At 43.9% G+C, this 24,737-nt stretch overlaps 1 protein-coding gene across 1 annotated transcript in view; it reads left to right on the top strand.

Moving 5' to 3' along the window:
* CCDC3 (coiled-coil domain containing 3) overlaps positions 1–23,210 on the top strand; it is a 34,868-nt gene extending 11,658 nt beyond the window's left edge. Inside the window, exon 3 of the mRNA XM_040063501.1 lies at positions 21,123–23,210. Within this exon, the coding sequence (XP_039919435.1) occupies positions 21,123–21,398 (276 nt within the window). The 3' untranslated portion in view covers positions 21,399–23,210. The remainder of the gene's footprint in view (positions 1–21,122) is intronic.
* Positions 23,211–24,737: the final 1,527 nt, after the last annotated feature.

Below are 24,737 nucleotides of genomic sequence, written 5' to 3'. Positions count from 1 at the left end.
TCCACTGGAGAGATGTCTGTGAGTAGAGACAAAGGAAAAATAACAATGTAAATGAGAGAAATTTAAAATAACTCATGGGAATAGGAAATGAAGAAATAACCCACCAAAATGTGTGGCCCACTGATGTGGTAAAATCTCCTTTATTTACAAAGTTTGGGTCAAGCTTGGAGATTGAGGTGGGTCAGAAGAAGACATTCCTCTTTGTCTGCCTGCCTCTGGAGGAAGAGCCATTGCATGGCTCATGGCATGGCTCTGGGAGGGGTTTTCAGAGCACCCTGTCCCTGTCCTGTTACTCTTCAAACTGGATGTTTGTGCTGCTCTCTTTGGAGAGGGTTTATGTCCCCCACTCTGTGGCTGAGCAGCTCCAGGAGGTACCAGGTACCATCCAAAGGCCACCTCCATCAGCTGGATTCAAAAAGACGACCTGGAGGTGAATTTTTCTAAAAATCACCTCCAAGTTCTCTGTGCCATGCTGGCCACGAGTGCTGGTGTTGTGAAAATCCTCTGAGGATTGGAAACAACCACTTTAAGAAGACTCTATGGAAGGGTTGTTACTACCATCAATGATTTGGGTTTTGTCCTTTTACACATTTTAGGCTCAGGCTTGTTTTTCTTGAGTTAAGTGAACACTTCATGATCTGTCCCTTGAAATCCTAAATGGGCCTTTGTTTTCTTAAGTCTTGGTTTCAAAGGGCAGGTGAAAAAATGTGATTCTTCATTCTTTTCCCAGAAGTGTAGAATCATCGAATAAATGTGTCCTGGAAATATTACTTTGTGCTCAAATCCTGCCTGCTGTAATAAAAATGGCTTGAAACCACATCCAGTGGCAAAACCCTCCTATATTTAACTCATGTCTGAAAGCAGCTGAACTACTGATGGGAAATGTCCTGGTGTTTCCAAATCAGTGGCACTCTGGAGCCGCTGGAATGCCTCCCATCCTTACAGACAGTCATTGCTCGAGGAACACATTACAGCTGTTGAGGATATGAAGGAGCAGGCACCTTCCATCACAGCATCAGGCCAGAGAAAGGCTAAAAACAAAATCCCAGCCTGGAGGCATCCCTGAGGCATTTGCCTGCCTGTTCTGTGTCCGGACTTCAGGATCGACCTCTGGTTCCTGCTCATTGTCAGAGAAGCATCCTGTGGTCTCTGCTAACGAAGCGGTGTTTAGCACGCTCTGGTAATTGCATTTGCTATGGTATTTACAGTATTTCCTATGTTTTGAAATGGAGAAATCTCAGGTTTGCCCAGGGCTCATTGTGTACTCTAATCTGCTTCTAAGCCCACACGTATCTTTAAACACTAACTTACACGTTGGCAGTGTCCTGGGGTGGCCTCAAGCCCACAGCTATCGAGCTGGGAACTATAATAGCTGTGGCTGTTGAAGTGTTAATGTTTGCTTTCAGTATTTATCACAAATGCAGTATCCTTCCTCTCTTCCAGGTTATAGGAATAGGGATTTTTTATAGGAATTTTTTCCTTTTCCTTTTCCTCTTCCTCCTCCTCCTTTTCCTTTTCCCTTTCCTCCTCCTTCTCCTCCTCCTTCTCATCCTTGTCCTCCTCCTCCTTCTCCTCCTCCTTCTCCTCCTCCTTCTCCTTCTCCTTCTCCTTCTCCTTCTCCTTCTCCTTCTCCTTCTCCTTCTCCTTCTCCTTCTCCTTCTCCTTCTCCTTCTCCTTCTCCTTCTCCTTCCCTTGCAGTTTCATCTACAGTCGGTATTCTTGACTTCTCTAGAGCAGCACAGGGATTTGGAAATCCTTGCCCAGCACAATACAGGAGTGGGAAGATCTAATGCTGCACCCAGTGCTTGGTGTAGCCCTGCAAATAACTGTTCTCAGATTCTGCTGGCCTTTGGGGCAAGGATAATCTATTAATTGTAGGAACAGAGGTCGTTAGAGCTCACACTCTGGTCTGGCCTTGGCCTCGTATGAACTTATTTGTTCTAAATAAATTTGTTCAGTCTAAAAGGGATTGATGTGGTCCTGAGCCATTTATGCCACAACACCTTGACCACGACTATGGCTCTGTCTCACTGGCTTCTTTTTTTGGATAGAGCAGTTCCACCTTAGATTCAGAGGATGAGGAAAAGTCCAGAGCTTGAATCAAGCACTGCAGCATGCCTGGACTCCTCCTTCTGTGTCTGCTGCTGTGTGGAGCAGGTGGCTTGAATTTGGCTGGAGCTTATGATGCATTTTGGAGTCTTTATCTTCTAGCTTATAAAGCCTTTTGGATAAAATTTGCTGAATGCCTGAAGGATGTAGAGTTTTGTTGTGTGGATTTAAATCCAATCTTCTAAATTGCTTTAAAGCAATTCCTTGTGTTTTGAAATTTTGAAACCTCTGTCCACCTTTTATTTTAAGGCCTGTGGTCAGTCGTGGACTGATTTAGGAAATGGTGCAAAATGTGTAAAAGAAATTAAAAAAAAATTAAAAGTAATGTTAGGAAAAAAAGAAAAAGAAAAAGAAAAAGAAAAAGAAAAAGAAAAAGAAAAGAAAAAGAAAAAGAAAAAGAAAAAGAAAAAGAAAAAGAAAAAGAAAAAGAAAAAGAAAAAGAAAAAGAAAAAGAAGAAAAAGAAAAAAAAAAGAGAAAAAGAAAAAGAAAAAGAAAAAGAAAAAGAAAAAGAAAAAAGAAAAAGAAAAAGAAAAGAAAAGAAAAAGAAAAAGAAAAAGAAAAAACAAGAAGGAAAAAAAAAAGAGAGGACGCATATGTTATCAGTACTCTACCAAAAGGGAACATTGTCTCTGACACAGAAGGCCTTTAAAGCTTGCAGAACAATTGGAGTAATCTCTAATGCAGTCAACATTATTTGAGTTGTCATGGTGCTGTTTGAATTACTTCAACATTGATTTTAGGGCTTTTTCTGTTTGAACTTCAAGTATACACTGTAGATGTGACTCTGAACATATTTTTTCTATGCATTTTATGATAAATATTCCGGCTTTGGATTGGCTTCTTGGTTGGAAGTATTTAAATATTAGTTGAATGGCGTTAAGGAGCTTGTCTACTTCAGTATTGATCTTAAAATGTGAGGAAATATTGAATTTCATTGCATACAACATTATAAAGTGCTTCAGCCAACAGCAGAGTCGGATACAGGAGTCTATTTTTTTAGGTGCTTTATTGTCAAAAGTCCTGAATTGGTGCAAAATGGCAGTTTTCTGAGGAAGTAAAGTCAGCATTCTCCACTGTCTCCACCCCAAGACCCACAGTATGGCTAAGTCAGGTATCCATGGAAGAGTACAGGAAGAGAGTTCTAGCTGATGCTCTCCCATTCTCCAGTGTTTTCAGGTGAAGTCTCTGTAGGGAAGTAATGTCCATATATTTATTTGTTTTTATATATTCAGTGACATCCAGTCAATTTATCTCCAGTGAAGCTGTCCAGCCTTCTCTTGAGAATCACAACTTTTTGATTGCCTTCAACCTGTTTCTGACTTTATTATCTGACACTCTCAGTTCTTCTGCTGGAAGATGTTGCCAGTCTCTGTTTTCTCCCTTCATTGCATTCATGGTTGTGTAGATCTTTATCCTCAACCCTCTCACAGGACAGGACTCAAAATCACAGACCAAGCTTAATGTCTGAGCCTCAGAGAAAGTTGTTCCTCCTCTATTCTGGACAGGAATCAGCTACCACTAACACTCTGCAATGCAAGTCCTTGAGAAAAGAGGGATTAAAGTCCCTTCCCTGGCTGTCTGGGACCTCCCACTGCTATTGCCACAGGGAAATTTCAAATTTTTGCCTAGACTGTTGGAAGTGCCAACAGGGAGAGCAAACATTTGTGTGTAAGACTTAACCCCAAGAAGATTAAGTGCAGATGAATATCAGTAGTGCCAGCAACCTGTGAGAGAAAGTGAAAACTGAGAAGGATGTAAAAACAGAACATGGGAAAAAAATAGAAAAAGAAATAATAAAATGCAAAACAGATTGGAAGCAAGTCGGGGAGAAGGAAAATTTCAATGGGATTTTTTGCTTTCCCAGAAAGGGCAGCATGAAGACCAGCAAGACAAGCACTGCAACAGGGACTCGTCAGTGTCGGCACATTGGGAGGTTCCAGGGGTGAGCACAAAGTAGAGAGGGGGTAGAAATGAGGCATGCAGATTGATGGGATGCTTTATGGACAGTAGATGCCTTTGGAAATTGGGAAGGATCCTGGAGGTGATGAATATCTTGCATGGTCTTTAGTTCCTACCTCTTCAGTTCTGGAAGTCAATTGCTAGCTGGGGAAATGGTGATCCGTGAGAAGACGTTTGGTTTTGTGAAGCTTGGCCCATGTGCTGTGGGAGGAGAGCTGTACTGTTTGGAAAGCATCCATCTCGGGAAAATCATAAGTGGTAGGGCTGTCTAGACTAGTCAGGAAGGTGTGAACAAATAACCTGAGTAAAATAGAAGAAGAAGAGAAAAAAGTGTGATTCCTCACCTAGAATTAAATTAAGATCTCATGAAAAAAAAAAAAAAATAGAAGGCTTCAAAGGATGCAAACAGAAGATGTTCTTAACTGGCTTTACTCTAAGGTTAACAAGGAGAGGAAATTAGACATGCTCATCTCTGGATTTACATGTCGCTGCTGGAAGCGGGCGGGGAGATGCGTGATTGGAATGTTACAATTAATTATTATAAATCTCTTCATAACAACTGTGTGGGCAGCGTGCAGGTGTGCATGAGGACCTTGGCAGCCTGACAAAAATGTAATTATGGGTTATGGAGGTAGCAGCACTCACTCTTTGGCACTTTGTCAATCAGCAGAGTGGCAATTAGCCATTGCTAGAGGCCACTGCTTTTGTCTGAAGAGGAAAGTAGAACCTCCTCAAACACCTGGATGTGGTCTGGGTGAGAGCACGGGGGGAAGTGTGTCTTACCTGGGAGACTGCAATTACAGCAAGCATTTCCTGACTCAGAAATCAAACCAGAACTATTCTGCCTTAAATATTTTTCTTTTTTGACCAGCAGCTTGAAACTGGCAGCAATCTGCGTCCATATAACCCAACCTAAATACAGTGGTTTTTTTGAAGTGAAGTAGATCATTAATCTTTAGTTTGCCAGGGGTCATGATGGATTTTCTATCACTGAAAAAGAGGTTGGATCTCTTTTCTAGGAAATACATGCACCTGCTGAAGTAATTTGGTGGGCAAAAGGAATGACTTCCAATGATTTTATACAGGAAGTCTGATACAATCTGGTTTTAAGATAACTGATTTTTGTTGCCCTCATTGCCTTATATCGGACAGCAAGTTATTTTCAAGTTTGACTGACAGAAAATGTGGGGTTTGGGACTATACTACATATAATGGAGACTTCAGTATTCCTGCCCCCAATGCCCATTCTTAGGGAATTTCCTCCCTGTGGGTCATAGGAAATCATGTACAGCCATGTTTACAAAGAAATCTGAACCACATGAGTGAAGAAGCAGCCTTGAGAGTAGGGTCAGAAGTTGTCCAAGACAACATCTTTCCAATTTCTACTATAGCTGAGGAATCAGGGTGAGAAAAAGCATTGCTGTGTGGACCCTTTAAAAGTCCCCCATCAAATGCAGTAAAGCACAATATAGAGCAGCTTGAAAAACAAAAGGAAAACAAAGGCAAATAGATCTCTGGCACAGCAGCGACAGCCAAGAAGAACTTGTCAGGCCTGGGTTCCTTCAAAGATGTGCACTGAGTCCTTTCACACTTTTAGTGCTGTTTGCTGAAGTATTAAGGAAGTGGGAAGGCATCCAGAAAACTGGTTCAACTCAGCTGACACGGTGGAGTTTGAAAAGGAGCAGGAAGGAGATGGAGATCTGCAGCACACTGCTGACCTGCCGCCAGCTGGGGACACGGCCATGCGTCACGCTGGTCCTGCTGGCGCAGACTGTGCTCAGAGGCGTCCAGCAGCTCTGGAAAGGGATGATGGAATAACATCTTCTCTCAGCTGCTACAGGGTTGGGTTTTTTTGGTCCCAGTGAAATAGGGAGACATATTTTTGGGGTAGCCTTCAGGAAGCTCTTGAGCCAGCTGGCTGTAAGGAGTGAAAGTGCCCCACAATGCTGTATTGCCCTGGAAGATATGGACAATCTGTAACACTGAGTTGATTGTAATTTGTCAGAGCTGAGCAGAGCTGTGTCCTCTTCCTCTGAGCTTCTGCAAGCTTGGCAGATGCTGTGTGAGAATTACTTGTGAGCTGTAATGCCTGCGTTGGTAAAACTCATAACAGACATGCAGGGTGAAGATTGAGAAGTGCTCATTTGTGGTTGCTACAGATGTTCTTTGTCATGGCCATTACTGTAACTTTACTGTAATTTAACCACATTTTTAATGTCCAGGCAACCCTCAATTGTAACCACTGTGTCACCACCCCAGATTCAAAACTCAGTTCAGAATTAATGAAGTTATAACTGTGTATAAACCATTGCTGAAATTTAACACCAAGGGGAGTTGGCATGAGAAGACACTTACCTATCTTCTCAGGTAATGCAGAATTTATTATAGCACCCCTCCCTTTTCCTCTTCCCTTTTATGTGGCTTTGCATAGCTCTCACAAGCTACAAGTTATACATAGAAAGTAAAGTAATGATTGAGTTTGAAATATGAAGCCACATTCAGACTTTTTTGGATGAATGTAGCTCTGTTGGTTTAGGGTACTGGTGTACTTTGAGGAGTGGTGGAGGTGGAACATTGCTTGTGAGATCTTTCAGCTGAACTTTGGGGGCTGAGCCCAGTAACTGAATCAACTGAAGTTTAAGTTGACTTATCCCTAGATTTTTTTGTCTATCTTTATTATTTTTACATATGCATCAGTTCTAATTGACTGAAAAGGTTTTTTTAATAATTAAGCTTTGAAATGCTTGGGAATTATTCCCTCAGCAATCAAAGGATTGGCATTCATTTTCAACAGCCTTCATTAAATTTAAGTATTCAAGTCATTAATGTAAAACTTGAATTTACACCTTCCCAGCAATGAGAGCACTGACCCAAAAAGGTACATGAGCTGTCATGAGCTGTTGGACAGATGGCAGCTTCTTCAGCTGCTACCACATTACTTTTGTTCTCCTTTCCGTTGTCATATTCAAATTGCTGCCTGGTCATGTGAGCAAGTCTTGGACTCACAGCCTTGAGTCCATAGCAAAACATCTTCTCTGGTCTGTCACTCTCCTGCCCCAAAAACAAAAGGTCAGCCACATTTCTTGACATTTTTTAGTGAATCTGAACATCTCTGGAACCCAGTCCAGCACCAGCCTCAGAGCTGTTCTGGTTGTATCTCAGGAACTCACTTCAGAACTGGAGTGTCTAAACAATTGTTACCTGGCTTTAAGGCATGGACAGTGATGAGCAAAGCTGAGAGGCAACGTCCTTGTATCTACAGAGTTCTTTTTGCTGCTAGACATCTGCCTTCCTTCCCATGTAACTTTGAAACCAATATGTCTGTCTCTTTGCCTGTATTTCATGTGTGGTATTGTGGAGAGAGCTCATTACAGACAAGCTCAAGTGTAGCCAGCACTTAGTTGCAAGTGCAAACATATCATGAACATCTGTGTTGCATTAGGATCTTTCCAGAAGATACTGAAACACAGCCAAGGTGGCTGCACAGGCTGTGTTTTCCCAGCACTTGACGGTTCAACTGCTCTTAAAAAATGTGGGAGTTTGGGAGAGCATGGATGTCAGCACCAGTAAAGATTTGCAGTGAATCAAGTGGCAGGAAATAGGCAAGTTGATTTAGAGCTCAGCCAGATTCCTCTTTGCTTGAGCCTTCTAGAGGAACTTCAGGGAAAGAAACTTAGTGAGCTGTGGTAGGAGATGACTCTGGGGAGCCACTAAGCTGCTGTTTCTGGGTTATAATTGGATTTCACAATCCCAGAGATGCACTGCACATCCATCCCCACCTCCTGTCCTCAAATGAGTGGGGAGGGGCCTCCACCAGCCTAGTGAAACACCTCCAGAGCCTGGAGATGGCCCATCAGGAAGGATGAGAGGCAAATGGGAAACCAGCTGCATTGCAGGCTTTGCAATGGTTGTGAGGTCTCCTGTTTGAAGTTTCCCAAGCCATGGATCTCAGGCAAAGCACCTTAGGGAACAAGAGCTGTCTTAGTTTGCCAGATGTGTCAAATCAGTGCAATCTCCATCGTCACAGGGAATGAGTCTGGTGAGTAGGAGACATATAATCTTGCTTGACAACTGTTGGTTCAGTTCACAGAGAGGTTTTGCTGCACGAGTAGATTCCTTCTGGGGGAAATACAGCCAGACTGCCTGTATGGTGTGCACCAGCTCCTAATGGGAACATGAGGGATCCACAGCTGGTCCTTCACACACCTTTTGAACTCTTTCCCTGCCTGTTTGCTCACCCCAAACACATCTAGACCTTCAGTCTACAGATATGTTCCTCTTGCTCAAATTGATTTGCTCAGGTGGACACAGCCAATGGCCCCAGCCTTTTTGGGGTGTCTTGCCTGAGACCTTGAGTTTTAGGCACATAAGTCTCACAGTGGGTTTCTGGAACTTTCAGTTACTTGTCTCTTCTTCCTCTCTGTTCTTTCCTTTAAGCCTGTCCACCGGACACCTGCTCTGGCCATCTTAGTGTTCAGTCATGGGTCAGCCCATCATGGTCTGGCATGGCAAATGTAACAGAATATGTGGAGAAGTACAGCATTATCCATGGCTTAGTGAGGCATTTCTGCATCCTTCTGGTAGAAAACATGACCATAATACATAATATCCTCCAGGTGACCAGCGCTGAACTGAATAATCTCAGGAGATCAGGAACATTTTTACAGTATCACATCAAGGTGTTTGCTCTAAAGTTTCCAAAAGCCTGAGATCCCAACCAAAATTCAGCTTTGTTTTTTCCACAGGCAAGTGCAACCTCTGCTTCACTCTCAATTTGCATCCAAAGCATTAAAAATCATGGGATCATCAACATGTTCATGAGTTTTTAGTAAGCTGGGAGTCTGCTTTCTGACAGCTCTGCTTAGGCTGACATATGTTCCTGCCCTTTCCTTCTGTGCAGGAATGTGTCTCTTCATTTCCATGAAAACCTCCGTGGTGAAGAGTTTCCTTTTATTCCTGCACATATCCTGAATTGCTTCATAAAAGTCGCTGATGATGAGAGCTGGAATTATCTTCAGATTTTATAACTTGGCTAAAAAAATCTGGCTGCAAGCTAAATCTTGACGCATAAATCTCAGCCAGGAAATAATTTCGTTTCTCTCTTTCCATCAAAACAGCAAACAACTCGGCCCACTCCCAAACAGTTGCAAAGTTCTCAATGGTAAAAGGGTATTTTAGGAAGGGATTAAATAAAGAAATGTTACTAAGTGGCAGAGTCTCCAGGGTGAGGAGAATGTGGAAGGAAAAACATTTGGAATTATGCAATTTCTTAAGATTTTTTGTTGTTGTTTTTCTTCACTTGAAATGCCTCACAAATATCTGGAGCGAGCAGGATAGATCATCAGTTTGATTGACTCTCAGTAACACTGACTGCCACGAGAAGTGTAGGTGCTATATGCCAGTACAGAGATGTACTTATTAACAGGATTAAACAGAGCAAGGCAGAACTGAGAGATCACCTGCATGGGGCTCAGGTTAAACAAATTGGTCATCCAGTCTTATCAGCTGAGTTTGTGTTGCACTTTACATGTACTAACCCTAAACCACATCTGGCTGATGAAGAGAGGCCTCCAATACCTGTAGGAAAGGGTCTTTACCATTCCCTCCAGAGGCTTGGTGCCGTGTTCTTGCTGTGCTCTTCCAGATTAGCTCACATTCCCATTAATTTCTGACCTAGGCCATGAGTGAAAATAAAAGTTTTCTTCCATTCCTGTAAAGACCCCTTGTTTATTCTTCTGCTGGCTTTTCTGCTAGTTTACTGACTTTTAGGTCCAGCATAATTAGAGGAATTACCATGTTGTTGCCTAACCACTCACACCCATTATGTTGGTGAATGGTGCCTAAGGAATGGTTTGTTTTGTTTTCCATGGCCCAATAAAGGCTGTTGTTAGAAGTTGTCCCTTTGATCACACTTGAAACCTTGGTCTTGGGACCACATTGCTTATCTGTATGAGCCATATCTAGGCCACGTTCACAAAGCCAGGATTTCCCCCTTCTTAATAATGTGCACTTATATGCCTTGATCAGTGACACAGAAAAATACAATTTTTATATTCAAACTTGTACCGACTAAATCCCTCAATACTGAAAGTTCAGTAATCAGTGTAATCAGTCATGTGCAATTTGTCCAGGATCCTTGCTGAACAGAATGTTTCCAAATTGCAGGAGACAAGGCTGCAGTTATGGGCAATGCCTACCAGCACCTAAGGAAAAACCTGTTTTCTAGGCTCATGCTCTGAATTTGCAGAGAAGCTCTGTGGCCATTCTGCATGTAAGTGAAGTATCTGCCCATGAGTCCTGGCTCTGCTATTGCTCCTGTCCCAGACACACTATTTAGGCTTTGAAGATAGATCTTTCTGGATTAGATTATAATGACTCAGAAACTCTATAAATCACAGATGTTCTCTAATCCATTTTTAGAGACAGAGAATTGAAACACAGTGGAAGCTATTTACTGGACTCTCCCCTAACTGATTATTGCCCTCACTGCAGTGGAGACCTCCAGTCCCATTCCTCTGATTAGGAAGAGCATTTTTTGTGCCTTCTTCGATGAGGTGTGAAGTGCACGTGCTGCTTAATGAGAACAAGCTGTTCAGATAACACAGCTCAGAATGATAGAGATTTTGTTCTTCCAACATTATCATTGCCAAAAGACAAAGAGCAAGTGTCCTAATTATGGGACTAGACTGGAGCCCAGGTCCTGAGTTCCTTAGTGTGGGTTTGCCATCTTTTTTTGTCTTTTTTTATTTTAAATTCTGTGGTGCTAGGCAATTTTTTGTGGAGTTGTGTGGATGGTGACTGGTGTGGGTACTATGATTGCTACTGCAGGAGGGGTGTGAGGCAATCCAGATCATCTGCTCTTCAAGGCTGTCTGTTCCCTGGCCCTTGCTATTGCTAAAGTGATGCAATACAAAGCTGGTGAAAGTACAGATAACTTCTGTGTCAGAGAAATATGGGGAAAACATAACAAATTCCACAGAAGAATTTTGGACCGATAGAGAAAATTAATTTCATAATTCATGTTTAAAGCCCGTGCATACACTAACAGTAACACAAGACTCACAGGGGGATCCATTTGCTGTCTATCCCTGAGTATTTGGCCAGATTTTACAGGTAAAAGACAAAACAGCAGGATATTATGAGATTTTTCAGACCTCATTCACAAAAGAGCCAAACCCCAAGGTTTGCATGATTGAACTGTAGCTCAAAGGTATCACCATGTGCTCGCTGTGCAGTGGTGTGGCACTTGCTATGTAATTATCTCTCTCCAGCACAATTATTAACATCGGATTAAACAGCTGAGAGCCACCACTGCAACATTAACCAGCAGTGGGATGTGTGCTCTGTAATTAAGATGCTTGCAGGGAAGAGTTCACCACAGGACATCCAGCAGCCCTGTGCAGGTTTTGTCCTGTGTAACTGTGGCTGCAATCCTCCTCCTCCTGAAATCAGGCTGGAAAGAGTGCTCCAGACTCGTGTGTATGGTGAGGCCTGACTCATGCTTCTCTTATGACCTTATTTTCCACGGGCATTGTAGCCAGCCCTGTGTGAAAAGCTTTTCCCTGTATAAGGCAGTGAGTTGTGCAGCACATGGTGGGAGCTTGTGGTGCTTCTGAGTCTGCATGTAAGGCAGCAAAGCAGCAGGGAGAGATTTTGGCCACTAAATACAACATTGGATTTCAAATATGACCTTGTATTTCCCTGACCCTGTATTTCTGGTGAGAATTGAAATACTGGCCCAGGAATAGAACCTGATCTGAGGAATTGTACTAGAGTGAAAACTGCTTTTGTCTCCTATAGAAAGAGTCATTAATGCCCTGAATTCTTAGGGCCATCTGAGCACATGCTAGCAGGAGGGTGGCCCCCTAAATACCACATCTTTCCACCTTGAAAACTGCCTATTTGCCAAATCCTGCCATGTTCAGAACAGGCTGTTGCCCATTTATCTCACCCAGGGTGGTCTGGGCTCCTTTCAGGATTCACAGCCCACGCAGCAGCCGGAGCTGTGGACAGGCTGCTCTGGGCTGCCTGGTGGGACAGGAATATCTGTGAGGAGCAGTGAGCTCCCGTCAGCCAGATGTTAGAGCTTGGAGCTTGTTGTTCAGAGCTGCTGATTAGTCTCTCAGGCATTTGGCCCCTCTCTCAGCACTGACGTTAGTCAGAGAGTGCCTGCAGATCACAGATGTTTGTTTTTTCCTCCCTTTATCTTTGCTTCTTCAACCTCACCAAGGCTTTTCCACTTCACGCCGTGGCAACCTGTGGCACTTCCACACTTGGATGAGAGCTGGACCTGCTCCTCAGCCTCTCTGGCTGAGTCACCTCTCCTGGGGCTGCTGGCATGGGGCACAGCAAGCAGCTCCTTGCTGAGGTCTCCTTTGCTCTGGGCTTGCAGAGCGGCTCAGGAGCAGATGGAGGTGTCCTTTTTCAAGGCCATGTGTTTCACCCAGCCTGACTTCAAGGCTGCTGCAAGGAAAGTCTTCATCAGAGCCTCTTGTCCTGCTCCTGCCGTGACAGGGGCGTCTCCACCATGTGCGTAAGCACCGTGTTGGAGTTGATTCCTACTGTTCTACTCAGTTTTAGTGCCTGATTCCCTGCTCTAAATTAGTTCCTCTGACTCATCCTCCAAAGGAATTTCTGTCTCTGTAAAGACTGTAGAAAAAGATCAGAAAGCCAATGTTTCCTACCCAGGACTGAGGTTACATATTTTAGCAAAGACTACCATAAGGGACCCACCAAACACAGATAAATACAAGTCTGAGTGTGGCCTTTTCACTCCCCATGTTTTTCTGTATCCAAATAGACTCATAAAATGAAGTGAAATGTCTCCAGAAGTTCCTATGGATGCTCAGGAGAGATGTGAACCTTCCCCCTCCCCAGTGGCACTTTAGGGCAGCAGGTTGCCCCGGGGCACCTGCAATTTCTCTTTGAAATCCAGAAGCTGTGCACAGCAGCAGGGCATGCTCAGGGCTTCCAGCTGAGCCTTCAGCCAAGGAAATCTATTTGTAAAAGCAGCTGAGCTGCAGCAGCTTGTGTGCAGTGTGAAGCCAACACATCCAGAGCAGAGGGATTTATAGGGGAACTTGACTTTTACAGATGTTGCATTAACTTTAAACATTTGCCTTTCTCAGCATGGGTTCTCCCCCTGTGCATACAAATGCCCTTAGGTATGATATATTTTCTGGGGAGGAGACATGGCCTCCAATTACAGTAAATAGCCATTTCTTTGCTTTCTTTGAGAGGCAGCATTTAGTGCATTGCAGTAATGTTGTGGCCATTTGCCAATATCCACTCACAGCCTGCTGGGATTTGCTTGGCTTCTCTCTTTCCCCATTTTGACTTATAGGTGACAGAGAAACAAAGCTTCCCTTCATATTATACATAAAATTGATTTTATTACATGTATACTGATCCCAATTCTTCCCTCCTCAGCAACAGAGGGTGTGGGCTCTGAGCATTTGCACTCTGAACCCACTGAGGGGTACAGGGAGGTCTGGCATGGCCTTACCTCCAGGAGGTTCAGAATTCCTTAAGACCTTAATCAACCTTGTTTCCATGTGTCCCCTGTTCTCCCACAGTCCATGTCTCCCACCTGTTCTTTTGTACCCCTTACATCCATGTTTAAGTAAACCTCAGCTTACAGACATCCCTGCAGCACATGCCACGCCAAAACATCAGCCACTTCTGTTAGGACTCACAGGGAACTCTACAAGTTGTAATACCTTAGACTGAAGTAAATCATACTTAATGTGAAGACCCCAAACCAGGTATAATGCTACTTTAAACCAATGTTCTTCTCATGCAAATTAATACTGGTAAACATAAATATTTTTCTTCACCATCTGAGGCTGGTTCTCAGCTTCAGCTGCGTCTGGTATATTTGGATATATTGTGCTTTCCTCACTGCTACTGTGCTATAAGGTCCCCTCTACTTGACAGGACCACTAAAATAAAGGAAGTTTCTAGAAGCTGTTGTAACACAAGGTAAAGATCAGTTCATTCAAAAATTTCAATAAATAGGAGCAAATCATAAGATGCTGTGCTGCTCTGATCAGCAGCTTCTCCTTTCCCTGAGTTCCCACCAGTCAGAAGGAGGAACATAATACACTTTGATTTTTGGGTTTTGCTGTTTTTGTCCCTTCCTTGGTATTTAATTAGTTCTCTGTGTGTATGTGTGGGGGGAATGGTGACCTAATCCTATTGAAATACAAGCCAAGTAAAACAAGTTTAGATGGAGCCATGGTCACACAGCAACTTTCAGTCAGAGAACAATACACTTGGGGTAAGGTATATTAGCAAAGTAGTTTCAGGCATATTAGACCTAATTGGTTTTATTGTGACAATAGTAATACTAGGTGGGAAAAAGCTGAGTTGAAAATTAAAGTGAATAGCAAGTTTTGGTAACTTTAGTAGCTGTGGTAATGGAAAGGTTCTGTACAAATTATTGGGGGAAAAAGCCTCTCACATAGACTTTTGAAGCCCTTCTGAAACTACAATCAGTTCTGAGACAAAAAAAAAGAAAAAGAAGAAGTGACTGTAATTCGGACGTTTTCAACATCCAGGCAGAGCAAAATGCAGAAATCTCTGAAGAAGCCTGTCTTGTAGGGTAGACTTAAACACACATTTGCTTGTTAAAACATTGTGGAGAAAACATTTTGTGTGTGCTTCCTCAAAACATTTTCCTTTCAGCTCAGCTGGGTAGTGCATTCTAACATCCAGGATCATTTACCTATAACTGAGCAGCTCAATCCAGACCTGCACTGTGTGCTCCTGACCAGGAACAGACAGAGGTGTATCGGGAATATCCACCAGCCGTGCATGGTGCTTATAAGGGAACTAGGGCTGCATCTGCTTGGGTTGTGTTTCTGCCTGCAAACAGCCGTGCTGCAGAGCCTGTGAGCTCGCTGTCCTGGCAGTAAGCTCTGTCCATCCCCTGTGACAGGGCTGGAGAGCCAGCAGTGGTGTCCTGGCTGCTGGCTCTGCTGTTGTACGCTCCGGAGGGATGTGCCACCCTAAGGCTCCTTATTCCACGGGCCACCATGAGAAGTTTTGGTGGAGAGAGTCTGAGGAGGGTGGTGTGAGTCTCAGCAAAGAGGCTGGCAGAGTTGCACAGGGGCTGATAAACCCCTGTGAGGGCTCCAAGACCCTCTGCTTCCCCAGCCTGACCCATCCCGGCAGGTGCCCGTTGCTGGCAGCGGCGCTGAGGCCGGGGAGCTCCGGGAAGCGCAGCAGGCACAAGGGATGGGGCAGGGGGCTGAGCACCGAGCCCAGTGGAGGAGCAGGACTGCTCCTGCTAAACAGCTTAGTCCGGGACTTCCCCGCAGCTCCCCTCCCGGTTCACCACCGCATTCCTGTGGCATCCGGGGCGAATCGCTCGGAGGAAACTGGGCAGGAGCGGCGTCCCTCGGCCCCAGCGCCCGCTCCTGTGTGCCTCCCTGGCTGGCTGCGTGGTCAGTGAGCAGAGGAAAGGAACTTGGAGATGCCCCAGAGTGAGGTTGTACCCTTTGATTTATTTTTCTCTTCCCGGAGACCTTCTGTCTCCCACTGCCTGGGCAGGGAATGTAGGGATTTACTGTCAGGACTGACTTATCTGCTCACTTGGCACGAGTGAGGTGCCTGTGGTAGGCAGTCTGGCTCATACCCTACAGCTTTTTTCCCCCCCTTTCTTGTCTTCTTGATTCGTGTGGTTTCTATACTCACTAAACCATTGACTTTTTTCCTTTACAAGTATAGGGAATAAGGTGTTGATCCCTTCCTGGGCGCCAGCAGTGACTGTGAGGACATATTCCCATCCCCATTTCCAATCCTGGCAGAGGTGACTTGATGTGACTGTCACTTATTATCTTTGTTTCCATTCTATCAGCAGCATCTCAGGCTTCAGAGCTCCAAGGGCCAGGGGAAAGCAATGCCTCAGGACAAGCTCTAGGTGTGGTTTTGGGGCCAGGGACCTCCCTTCAGGTACCTCCATGGCTGAGGCTCTTTTCACCAGTTCTCAAGTTCCCCGTAATGACCCTGCATCCTGTAAAACCATCCCCAGCCGGAGCAGGGCTGTAAGGGCTGTGACTTTGAAGGGGAAGTGTGGGGTTTTGAAATGGATGCCAGCAACAGCCCTGCAGATGAGAGAGCTACCAGCAGTTCAGGTACCTTCACACCAAGCACTGGTCTGATGCAGCTCAGAAAAAAGCTCTTTTTAAACTCCCCCAAGTGTCCATGGACATGGATTTTTGTCTGTTCCCAGGGCAAGTGTCTCCAAACTCCTGGAAAATTATCTGTATCCTGCCCTTGCAGCCTGCCCTGGGAAGTCAGTGCCATTCAGATGCCATTTGATGGGACTCACTGTGAGATCCATCCCAGTCTGAGATAGTTATCGAGGCAGGAGTCTCCAAAGGTGATCCACTGAAGGAAAGTGTCTAAGGTAGGCAAGATATCTCCTCTAGGAAGTGCCCATTCCTTTCTGATGACTGTTGGGAAAGATCACTTCCCTTGACTAGCTGAATCTTAGGAGCCTAAAGAGAAAATCTGCTCTTAGTGAGGAGTGAAATGAGGAAGAAAAACAGTGCTGGGACACCTTGGGGTGGGTGTAGCCTGGCAGAAGCTTCCTGTAGGCAGTGCTTCATACCCCAAAGAAATCCCCATTGCTAGTATTTTGAATTAACTGGAGAGTTGTGCTACAAACATTACATTTCCTGTGGCAAATGCTGATCCAGCATTCAGTGAGGTAACAATAGCCACAAGAATTTCTTTCTCCATTGAGGTCCTAAGCCTCTTTCATATGAGGTCCTAGGATGAAATCCCAGCTCATCTCCATTAATGCCAGTGGTGCTGGATATGTCCTTGTGACCCCAGTTCTGTACCTCTGAAAGTGCTGTTCTTGCAGCAAGCAAAGGTGGTTTAAATCAGCACTGCCATGCCTCCATCACTTCACCCAACACAATGCTTTAACAGCACTGACAGGGACTTTTCCACACTTTAGCATGAGTGTTAGTCTTGGCTGAAAAATCCCAGTAACTGGAAGTTACTCCATCCCAAACCCAATACTCCCCTCTGCCAGACCTCTTTGATTCCTTGTCTTTCTTTCCATGCAACACACTCACTACCACAGGAAAGATTTTAGGTAGTGGGACTGCAGTGTTTTTTAGCAGTGTTGCCATAAGGAGCGTGCATGAGGGGATAGCTGGGGCTCAACCTCTCTCCCTTGGGTAGGTGAAGGGCAAGACTTGGGTGCCCCTGCTGGGTTTTGAGTGACTTGAGTTCTGTAACACTAACTTCAACCACTTATGGACATTTTATGGTGGATGAACACTACCATCACACCCTTATCCATGGCATCATTATCCACTGTGCCTCTCAAATCAAGCTTGTAAAGGGCAGGTGCATGTCTGTCAATAAGAAAAGTGTATCTCTATCTCTATCTCTATCTCTATCTCTATCTCTATCTCTATCTCTATCTCTATCTCTATCTCTATCTCATCTCTATCTCTATCTCTACCTCTCATCTCTATCTCTATCTCTATCTATAGATATCTCTATCTATAGATAGTTCAGGGTGTTTGGTAAGGGGTTTGCATGCCTATAATGTGATGCCCCAAAATCAGTTTGTTAGGTTAATGATTGGACTGGTTGATCTTGGATGTCTCTTCCAACCTCAATGATTCTATGATCCTATTTATTACAGCGCTGATTTCTTTGGCAGATTTTGTAAATCTCCTAGATATGGTGAAACTTTAAACTGGGTATATTTGTGTTACAGTCTCTCAGACAAATACTCAAATATACTTAATATGCAGTTTCCCAGCTGTAGGCTGTCTGGGGTAAATACTCAGGATCTGTATGGTTCTTGTGCCACCTTTCTCATGGTGGCACATGGTACATCTCCTGGTACTGCTCTGAACTTGAGTGTACCACTGCTGAGAATGCCTTCCTAACAAAACTGAGGAACAAGCAGACATGCAGACAGATCTTCAGACCAAACAACTCTTCTGAATTATGGGTCATTCGGGAATTCAAATTTTGAAGGGAATTTGGAAAACTACCTATAAGTTATGCCTAAGTTTTCCTAGTCCTTCTCTTCATTTCCAAGCATCCAAGTAGCAACTTGGAGTGGTTAACTTCTCAATAGCTTGTTCAGCAGCTGGGTTGGTTATGCAGGCTGTGCTGAGCTCACGGCTGTCGCAGTTACACAGGTCTCAGCACCAGTTTAAGGATAACTTGACTGCAGCCAGGTGAATCACAGCCCCAGCAGTGACAGCAAGGGCAGGACAGCAGCCACACTTAAACATCCTCATCACCATAATCCCCACTGCAGACTCCTGTGAAAAATGCAGTTTGTAACCAGCAAGTGAGGATGAGAGGACTCCACCTTGTTATTTTTTCCCCGTGTAGAAGGAACAAAGTGTTTATTTTGCAGCTGGTTGTCTTACAGCTGCAGGCAGGCATCCAGTTATCAAGCTGGGCTCTTCCTATCACCTACCCAGTTGGCAAACAAAGATGTGCATGTCAGATAGTACCTCAGTTTTTAGAACTGTGCTGTTCCCGTGATGTCTCTGGATATCTTCAGATAATTTAAGCACTAAACTGTGTGTTTCAGACTGGAGAGTGAGGACTGTAGAAAAACAATATAAGCAAATTAGCTGGTTAGCTTTTTGATGGTGTTTGAGAAGTTCCTGAGTGGATCTGTAGAGCAGGTCTACCTCTGCTGACAAAGGACCAAGCTCAAAATGTTTGGGTGTCTCTGGGATGAGGTTAACACTATCCCTGATGTCTGCTATTGCCCCATCAGCCAGCCCAAACAGATGAAATGGGTTCACAGAACCTCCCAAACACATGAAGTGTTTGTTCTTCTGCACTGGACTCTGGCATAGGCCATGCCTACCACTGGAAAATGCATGCATGGAAAATGCAGGAAATCCCTCATGAAGTAGAGTTTCCACCTCATGTCTTCCCAACAAACATATTTCCCTAACTCAGTGTCCTCCTTTATGGGGATTTAAATTCAAGGAGTGTTCTGCTTGAGGTTTTGCAAGGGTTTGGCAAAAACAAAAGCCAAGATGTGCTGGCTGTTTTCAAAGAGCACTTGGAATGAACTGTGATCAAACCCAAACTCACTCCTTTTCAACAGAATTTCTGGCCCTCTATCTGTGATATCTGTGAGCTCCCCATCTCGCTCACATGCATTTATGAAAGAGCCCTAGTGAGAGAACAGTTGGGGCAAGAATTTGCCACATAGCAAAACCCTGCAGTGCTTTTGCACAAGGAACAAGAGCTTCCAAGGGAGTGGAAGCAGTTGCTGTGTTTGTGTTGACTGGCCATGGTTTCCCACTGCTGGGGGTTTCCAAAGCAAAGGAAATGTTATTCATCGAGGCAGGCTGCCTCCCCAACTTTCAGTTGTTGAAAATACTACAAAGTAAGATGGAAAGAAACATGTAATCCTTCATCATCACAGTCAGGATTTACTTGTTTATTTAGATTCCCCTTCTGTTCCAAATGTTCTGCCAGAGAAAGCCCGTCCAGACTCCAGGAGTGCTTGACACACACAGAAAAATTTCTAGACGCATTTAGTAGATAAATCCAGCAGAATACACTGCCTGTCATCACAGTGCAGCAGCAAGATGAAAGTCCCACACGCATCTCAGGATGTTTTTGAAGGAAAAAAAAAGAAAAGAAAAGAAAAAAAAAAAAAAAAAAAAAAAAAAAGGCAGGAGGAACCTGAGAAGAAGTTGATTTTGATGTGGATCTTCTAAGTCAGAAACTTTTTGGTGGAGTTGTCCTTGAGCTCCAGGTACCTCTTCTTTTTCTGCCTAGAAAATGTGTTCCAGGCAGAAAAAAATGGAACCTGGTGTCTTTGTGGTCAGCAAAAGGAGAGGGTTGTGTTCAGAGGGTGATTCCTCCCTCTGTCCTAGGAGGTGCAAATCAGCCCCTGGAAGGGTGTCTCTCCCAGTAAATATTACAGGGGAAATGCAAAGAGAGGAGCCCAGACCTGAGTCTCACTTTTAGCTGCTTTAGAGAAGGCAGCTGAATGCCATCCCGAGTGAGGCTGTGCTTTGGGAACTGAACTCCTTCACACTCAAACTACTCAGCAGCCCTGGTAGCTGGTGTTTGTCATCCTGTCATGTTGCTGCACCTACAAACAGGAAACAAGTGAGACCATAAACATACCCTTGAGATCAGAGAGATCTTTTGGGTCATCCTAGGATGAGGTAGTAGAAGATGAACACTTGTCCAACAAACATTTTGCAATGGTACCATCACCCAACCCAATGGATTTGAAAATGACCCGTGTGCTGTTCTTCTAGTGATTCCCAGGGGGGCAGCACCTTTGAAACTGCCTCTCTTTTATTTCCTAAGAGCCACTGGCATGAGTGAACATCAAGAACTTGACGTCCCTTCTGGGGACAATATTGCAGTAAGTTGTATAGGGTAGAATGGGAGGGGCAGTTTTTAGGCAGTGACCCCCTAAATAATAACTTCTGTTAAAGTTGTGGGATGGTGGATGCTCCTAGAGACTGCTGAGATCTTACCCTCTAGGGTTTTGTCCTAAACAAGACAATATAATGAGGTGTTTAAGACACCTCTGTTCTTGAAAAGGCAAAATAACCAGTTCTATGTTTGGCAGGGGCTGTTCTTATTTCACATGTTGATATAAAGAGCAAAGGGAAGGCTCTCGTCAGAGTCTGGGGTTTCTGAAGGGCTGCTAAGCTGAATCAAAACTAGAGTTTTCCAAAAGTGACACCCCATGACCTGAACTCCAGTTTAATACCAGAATTAAGGCAGCCTTTCTCCAGAAACTCAATGTAGCCTCAGTGCACTGGACAGGTCTGACAAAACAGCTCAGAAAAGTAATTTTGAATCACTTGTATCATTAAGATCTACAATTCTGGGTCCTAACTAAATCCATAAGTGAAAGAGAGGATTTCACTTAAAAAGATATAAAAACAAAGTAAAAGTACCCCCAGTAAAGCATTCTGCTTTTGAAAAGCTGTGAGTTGTTTTGTGCAATGCCTGAATTAACCCTTGCTGTAACTTTTCATGTGAAGCTCACCTGCTGCTGTCCCCACAGCTCATGTGCTCCTCGGTGCAGAAGGCCCTGTTTGAGGAGGAGGACAGAGTGAAGAAGCTGCAGCAGAAAGTGGCAACGCTGGAGAAGCGCAACAAGCAGCTGCGAGATCGAGTGAAGAAAGTCAAGAGGTCTCTCCGGCAAGCCAGGAAAAACTCCAGGCACATGGAGCTGCTGAACAGAAAGCTCAGTGAGAAACTTTCCTCTGCAGCGGGTCAAATCCCCTATATTAACTCTTTGAAGCAGGAGAACTCCCACGGTACCTACCTTAAAGTATAATGCAAGGGTAATTGCTCAGGCCAATGGTTAGTGGTGAATTTTGTCTGCATTAAGTCAGTCTGGCCCTCATACCTGGTCTACACCGTGCTTCAAACCTTGCATGGAAAATGTATCTGAACTTGCTTTACACACAGTGCCAGTATAACAGGAATGCCAGCTGGATTTGGCACAGCCCAAAGCCATGTCCTTGCTGCTCTCAGTGGACACAGGGCCAGTCATCCGTGCTTCTCCTCCCTCACCCACCTCCACCACCTCCAGGCTGCCCTTGATGGAAGTGCCAGCCCAGTCGTCTGGGCCATTGCAGGCACTTGACACAGGAGCTCTTCCTGCCAGTTTACCTCCTCCTCATGGGCTGGGCAGGCACAGCTTGGGATCTAGAGATGGATGTGGTGGGAAGGATGAAGGTATGAATGCCCTTTGCTCCCTTACCTCCCCCAGGCTCTCAGCCTTGCTTGAGCTTGACTGAAGTCTACATCCAGTGCCTGGGCATAGGCTATGTCTTATGTCCAAGGCTCAGGCAGTTTGTTCCTCTCTTCAGCACAAAATATCGATGTGCCCAAATTGTCTTAAGACTTTTCCTATATATCCCTAAATATTCTAAATCAAATATATAACAACTTTTATTTTTCCAAGAAGTGCCTCAAGGCTCTCAGTAACTCCCTCAGGTGCCTTTATCATTGGTCAGCCAACTGGGTTGGAAACCACATCATTTTGGGACTGTGTCTAAGTCCTAATTCTGCAGTCAGGAGTGGACTTAGCTTATGAGTGGGTGTTGGATGAGGCCCAGCAGGCAATTTCAGATCTCATTCTCGACCAGGTTTAAGTTAGAGTGTGGACAAAGCTTCAAGTTTTGTAGTCACTGTTTGAGGTATAATGGAGGTTGCTGGGCAGCCTCACTTAGTTACACTTAAAACCTGTAGAGACCACACCAATATCAACAGGGCATTAAAGATTTAGGTAGTTTATATATGTATATATTTTAAAATCCTATAGAAAATATTTTTATTACACATTTGATATAGTCTAATTTCTTAAAATATGAAGTAAAACCTGTTTCTTGGTTATCTCGCAAAAAAAAGTCCATCATATCCTTTATTAGGCATTTATTTACAAACTGACTTCTGCTCAAGCAGTGTGGGTTTAGGCATCAGTATCTGTGGCTGATAATGTCAGTGCTTGAAACTATTCCTGCAATTGGAAAAGCCCATATCAGCTTTCAAATGTGAGCTCCAGTCCAAGCAGAACATAAAAACTGACTTTCATTACCTTCCAATTTTGCTCTTTTTGGAAATACTTTTTTTCCCTTCTTGAAATAAAATTGGCATTTCTTAAGATTCTGACTCCTCCACAAGCTCCACTTGTTTCAAAGGCTCCTCCTCCCACATCACCACAACTTGAATTGTTTTCTGCTGGAGTCAGCAATGCTGTTTCCTGAGAATTGCTACAGAATTCAGGCTTCCCTAGAAGCCATCAAGAGATTTTAACTCCAAAATTTAAATCCACAGAAAAGTAACTACTTTTTATTGTTTTATTTTCTGGTTTCTAAACTACTGTAAAAATAAATGAACTTGTTTTCCTGGGATAGGTATTAAAAGCTTGTGTTTTAATTTTTTGTTAAGAAAAATAGTCCCTCTGGTATTCATTCATGTTTTATAAGTGTTTGTATAAAGCTGAGAAAGTATAACTAATAGTTAGACCTTTGCTATTCTTACAGATTTTCCAAACACAGTGTTGAATATCTTTTTCTTCTGGCTGATATTTTTGTTGCTTGATGAAAAAAAAGTGGATTTTTTTTTCCTGTTTCCCCCTTTGTCTTCCTCAAAAAAAAAAAAAAAAAAAAAAAAAAAAAAAAATTTTGTTCTCCTTGTAAGTTTTGTGAGAATTTTGTTTATCCTGCAAAGAAAACAAAAAAAAAACCCTCTCCAAATGCCAAGTCCAAATGCAACCCAAAACTGGGTACAAAACACAAAAAAAGTTGTTTCCTTGTGAGTTTTTTCCCTTTCATTCCTGCTTGGGTTTGGATCATTTCCAGAGATAAGGACTGGCAGTCAGATCAGGTCACAAGTTAACCCTCTCGACAAGTAACAGGGGATGTCAAACCTAAATAAAAATGCCATTAAAGTGCCAGCATTGATTGCCTGTCCCTGCTGGTGACGCTATCCAGAGAGGAAAGCCGCACATGCAGGAAACACAAGTGGAATGAGGAATTTGGGTTATGTCTGGCCAGGCTGGTACATGTCACACAGGGCCTGCCTGACACATGCTATAATTTTTAGACCCTCTCTGTAGCAATTTCAGGGATCTGGAGATCTGCAAAAAGGGCGAAATTTCATGCCATTTCCAAGAGTAATGGGAAAGGCATGATTGGGTATGTTCCTCTTGAGAAGCTATGAGGGAAGGACTGAGATGCAGAGATGAAGTGGAAGTTGGCATAGCTGGATGGGTTGGCAAGAGATCATGTAGAAACCCAAAAAACATCCTGGTTAGAAAAAAGAAAGACAAAAAAAACTTCCCCATTTGGTTAGAAGCAGCACCAAATGTGTCAGCCCCCCTTGAGAAGTTCAAAGATGCTTTACAAATTAGTAACATCTGCTTTTGCAAAACATATCAGGAGCTTGAAGGCTGCCAGAACATCTGCAGGACCAATGCGAGGGGTTTCCAGAGCAGCTGGACACAACTGGAGACAAGGATGGGATTTTTGGCATCTTTGTTCACTGTGGGGATGTTTTTGTGGACAAATAAATTTCTTCCTGATGGATACAGAGGATGACAAGAAGAAGTGAAAGAGCAAAATTAATAGTAAGAGGACAGAGCAATTGTAAGAAGGAGGAGAGGAGAGGAGAGGAGAGGAGAGGAGAGGAGAGGAGAGGAGAGGAGAGGAGAGGAGAGGAGAGGAGAGGAGAGGAGAGGAGAGGAGAGGAAGGAGAGGAGAGGAGAGGAGAGGAGAGGAGAGGAGAGGAGAGGAGAGGAGAGGAGAGGAGAGGAGAGGAGAGGAGAGGAGAGGAGAGGAGAGGAGAGGAGAGGAGAGGAGAGGAGAGGAGAGGAGAGGGAAATTGCTCTCTCATGGATTGTCCTTTTTTAACCATTAACGCATCCCTTTTGTACTATTTCAGTCCCAACTTTTGCAGGACTTGTTTGTCACTAGAGAGTAAGTGGCTCATTCAGATGGTGATCGGCACCCAAAAACACCTTGAGTTTTTAGACTTTAAAACTTTTCTGGGTTTTTTTGAAAGTGAGTGTTTATAGAACAAAGTGCATCAAATAAACTATTCTCATAACTCCCAATATCATCCTGATTAAAAAACCCTACATGAATAACTGGGGAAGAACCACAAAGTG

The sequence above is a fragment of the Hirundo rustica genome, chromosome 4, assembly GCF_015227805.2.
Source record: "Hirundo rustica isolate bHirRus1 chromosome 4, bHirRus1.pri.v3, whole genome shotgun sequence".
Lineage (NCBI taxonomy): Eukaryota > Metazoa > Chordata > Aves > Passeriformes > Hirundinidae > Hirundo > Hirundo rustica.
Note: the sequence above shows the minus strand (reverse complement) of the source record. Positions and strands in the feature narration are given on the sequence as shown.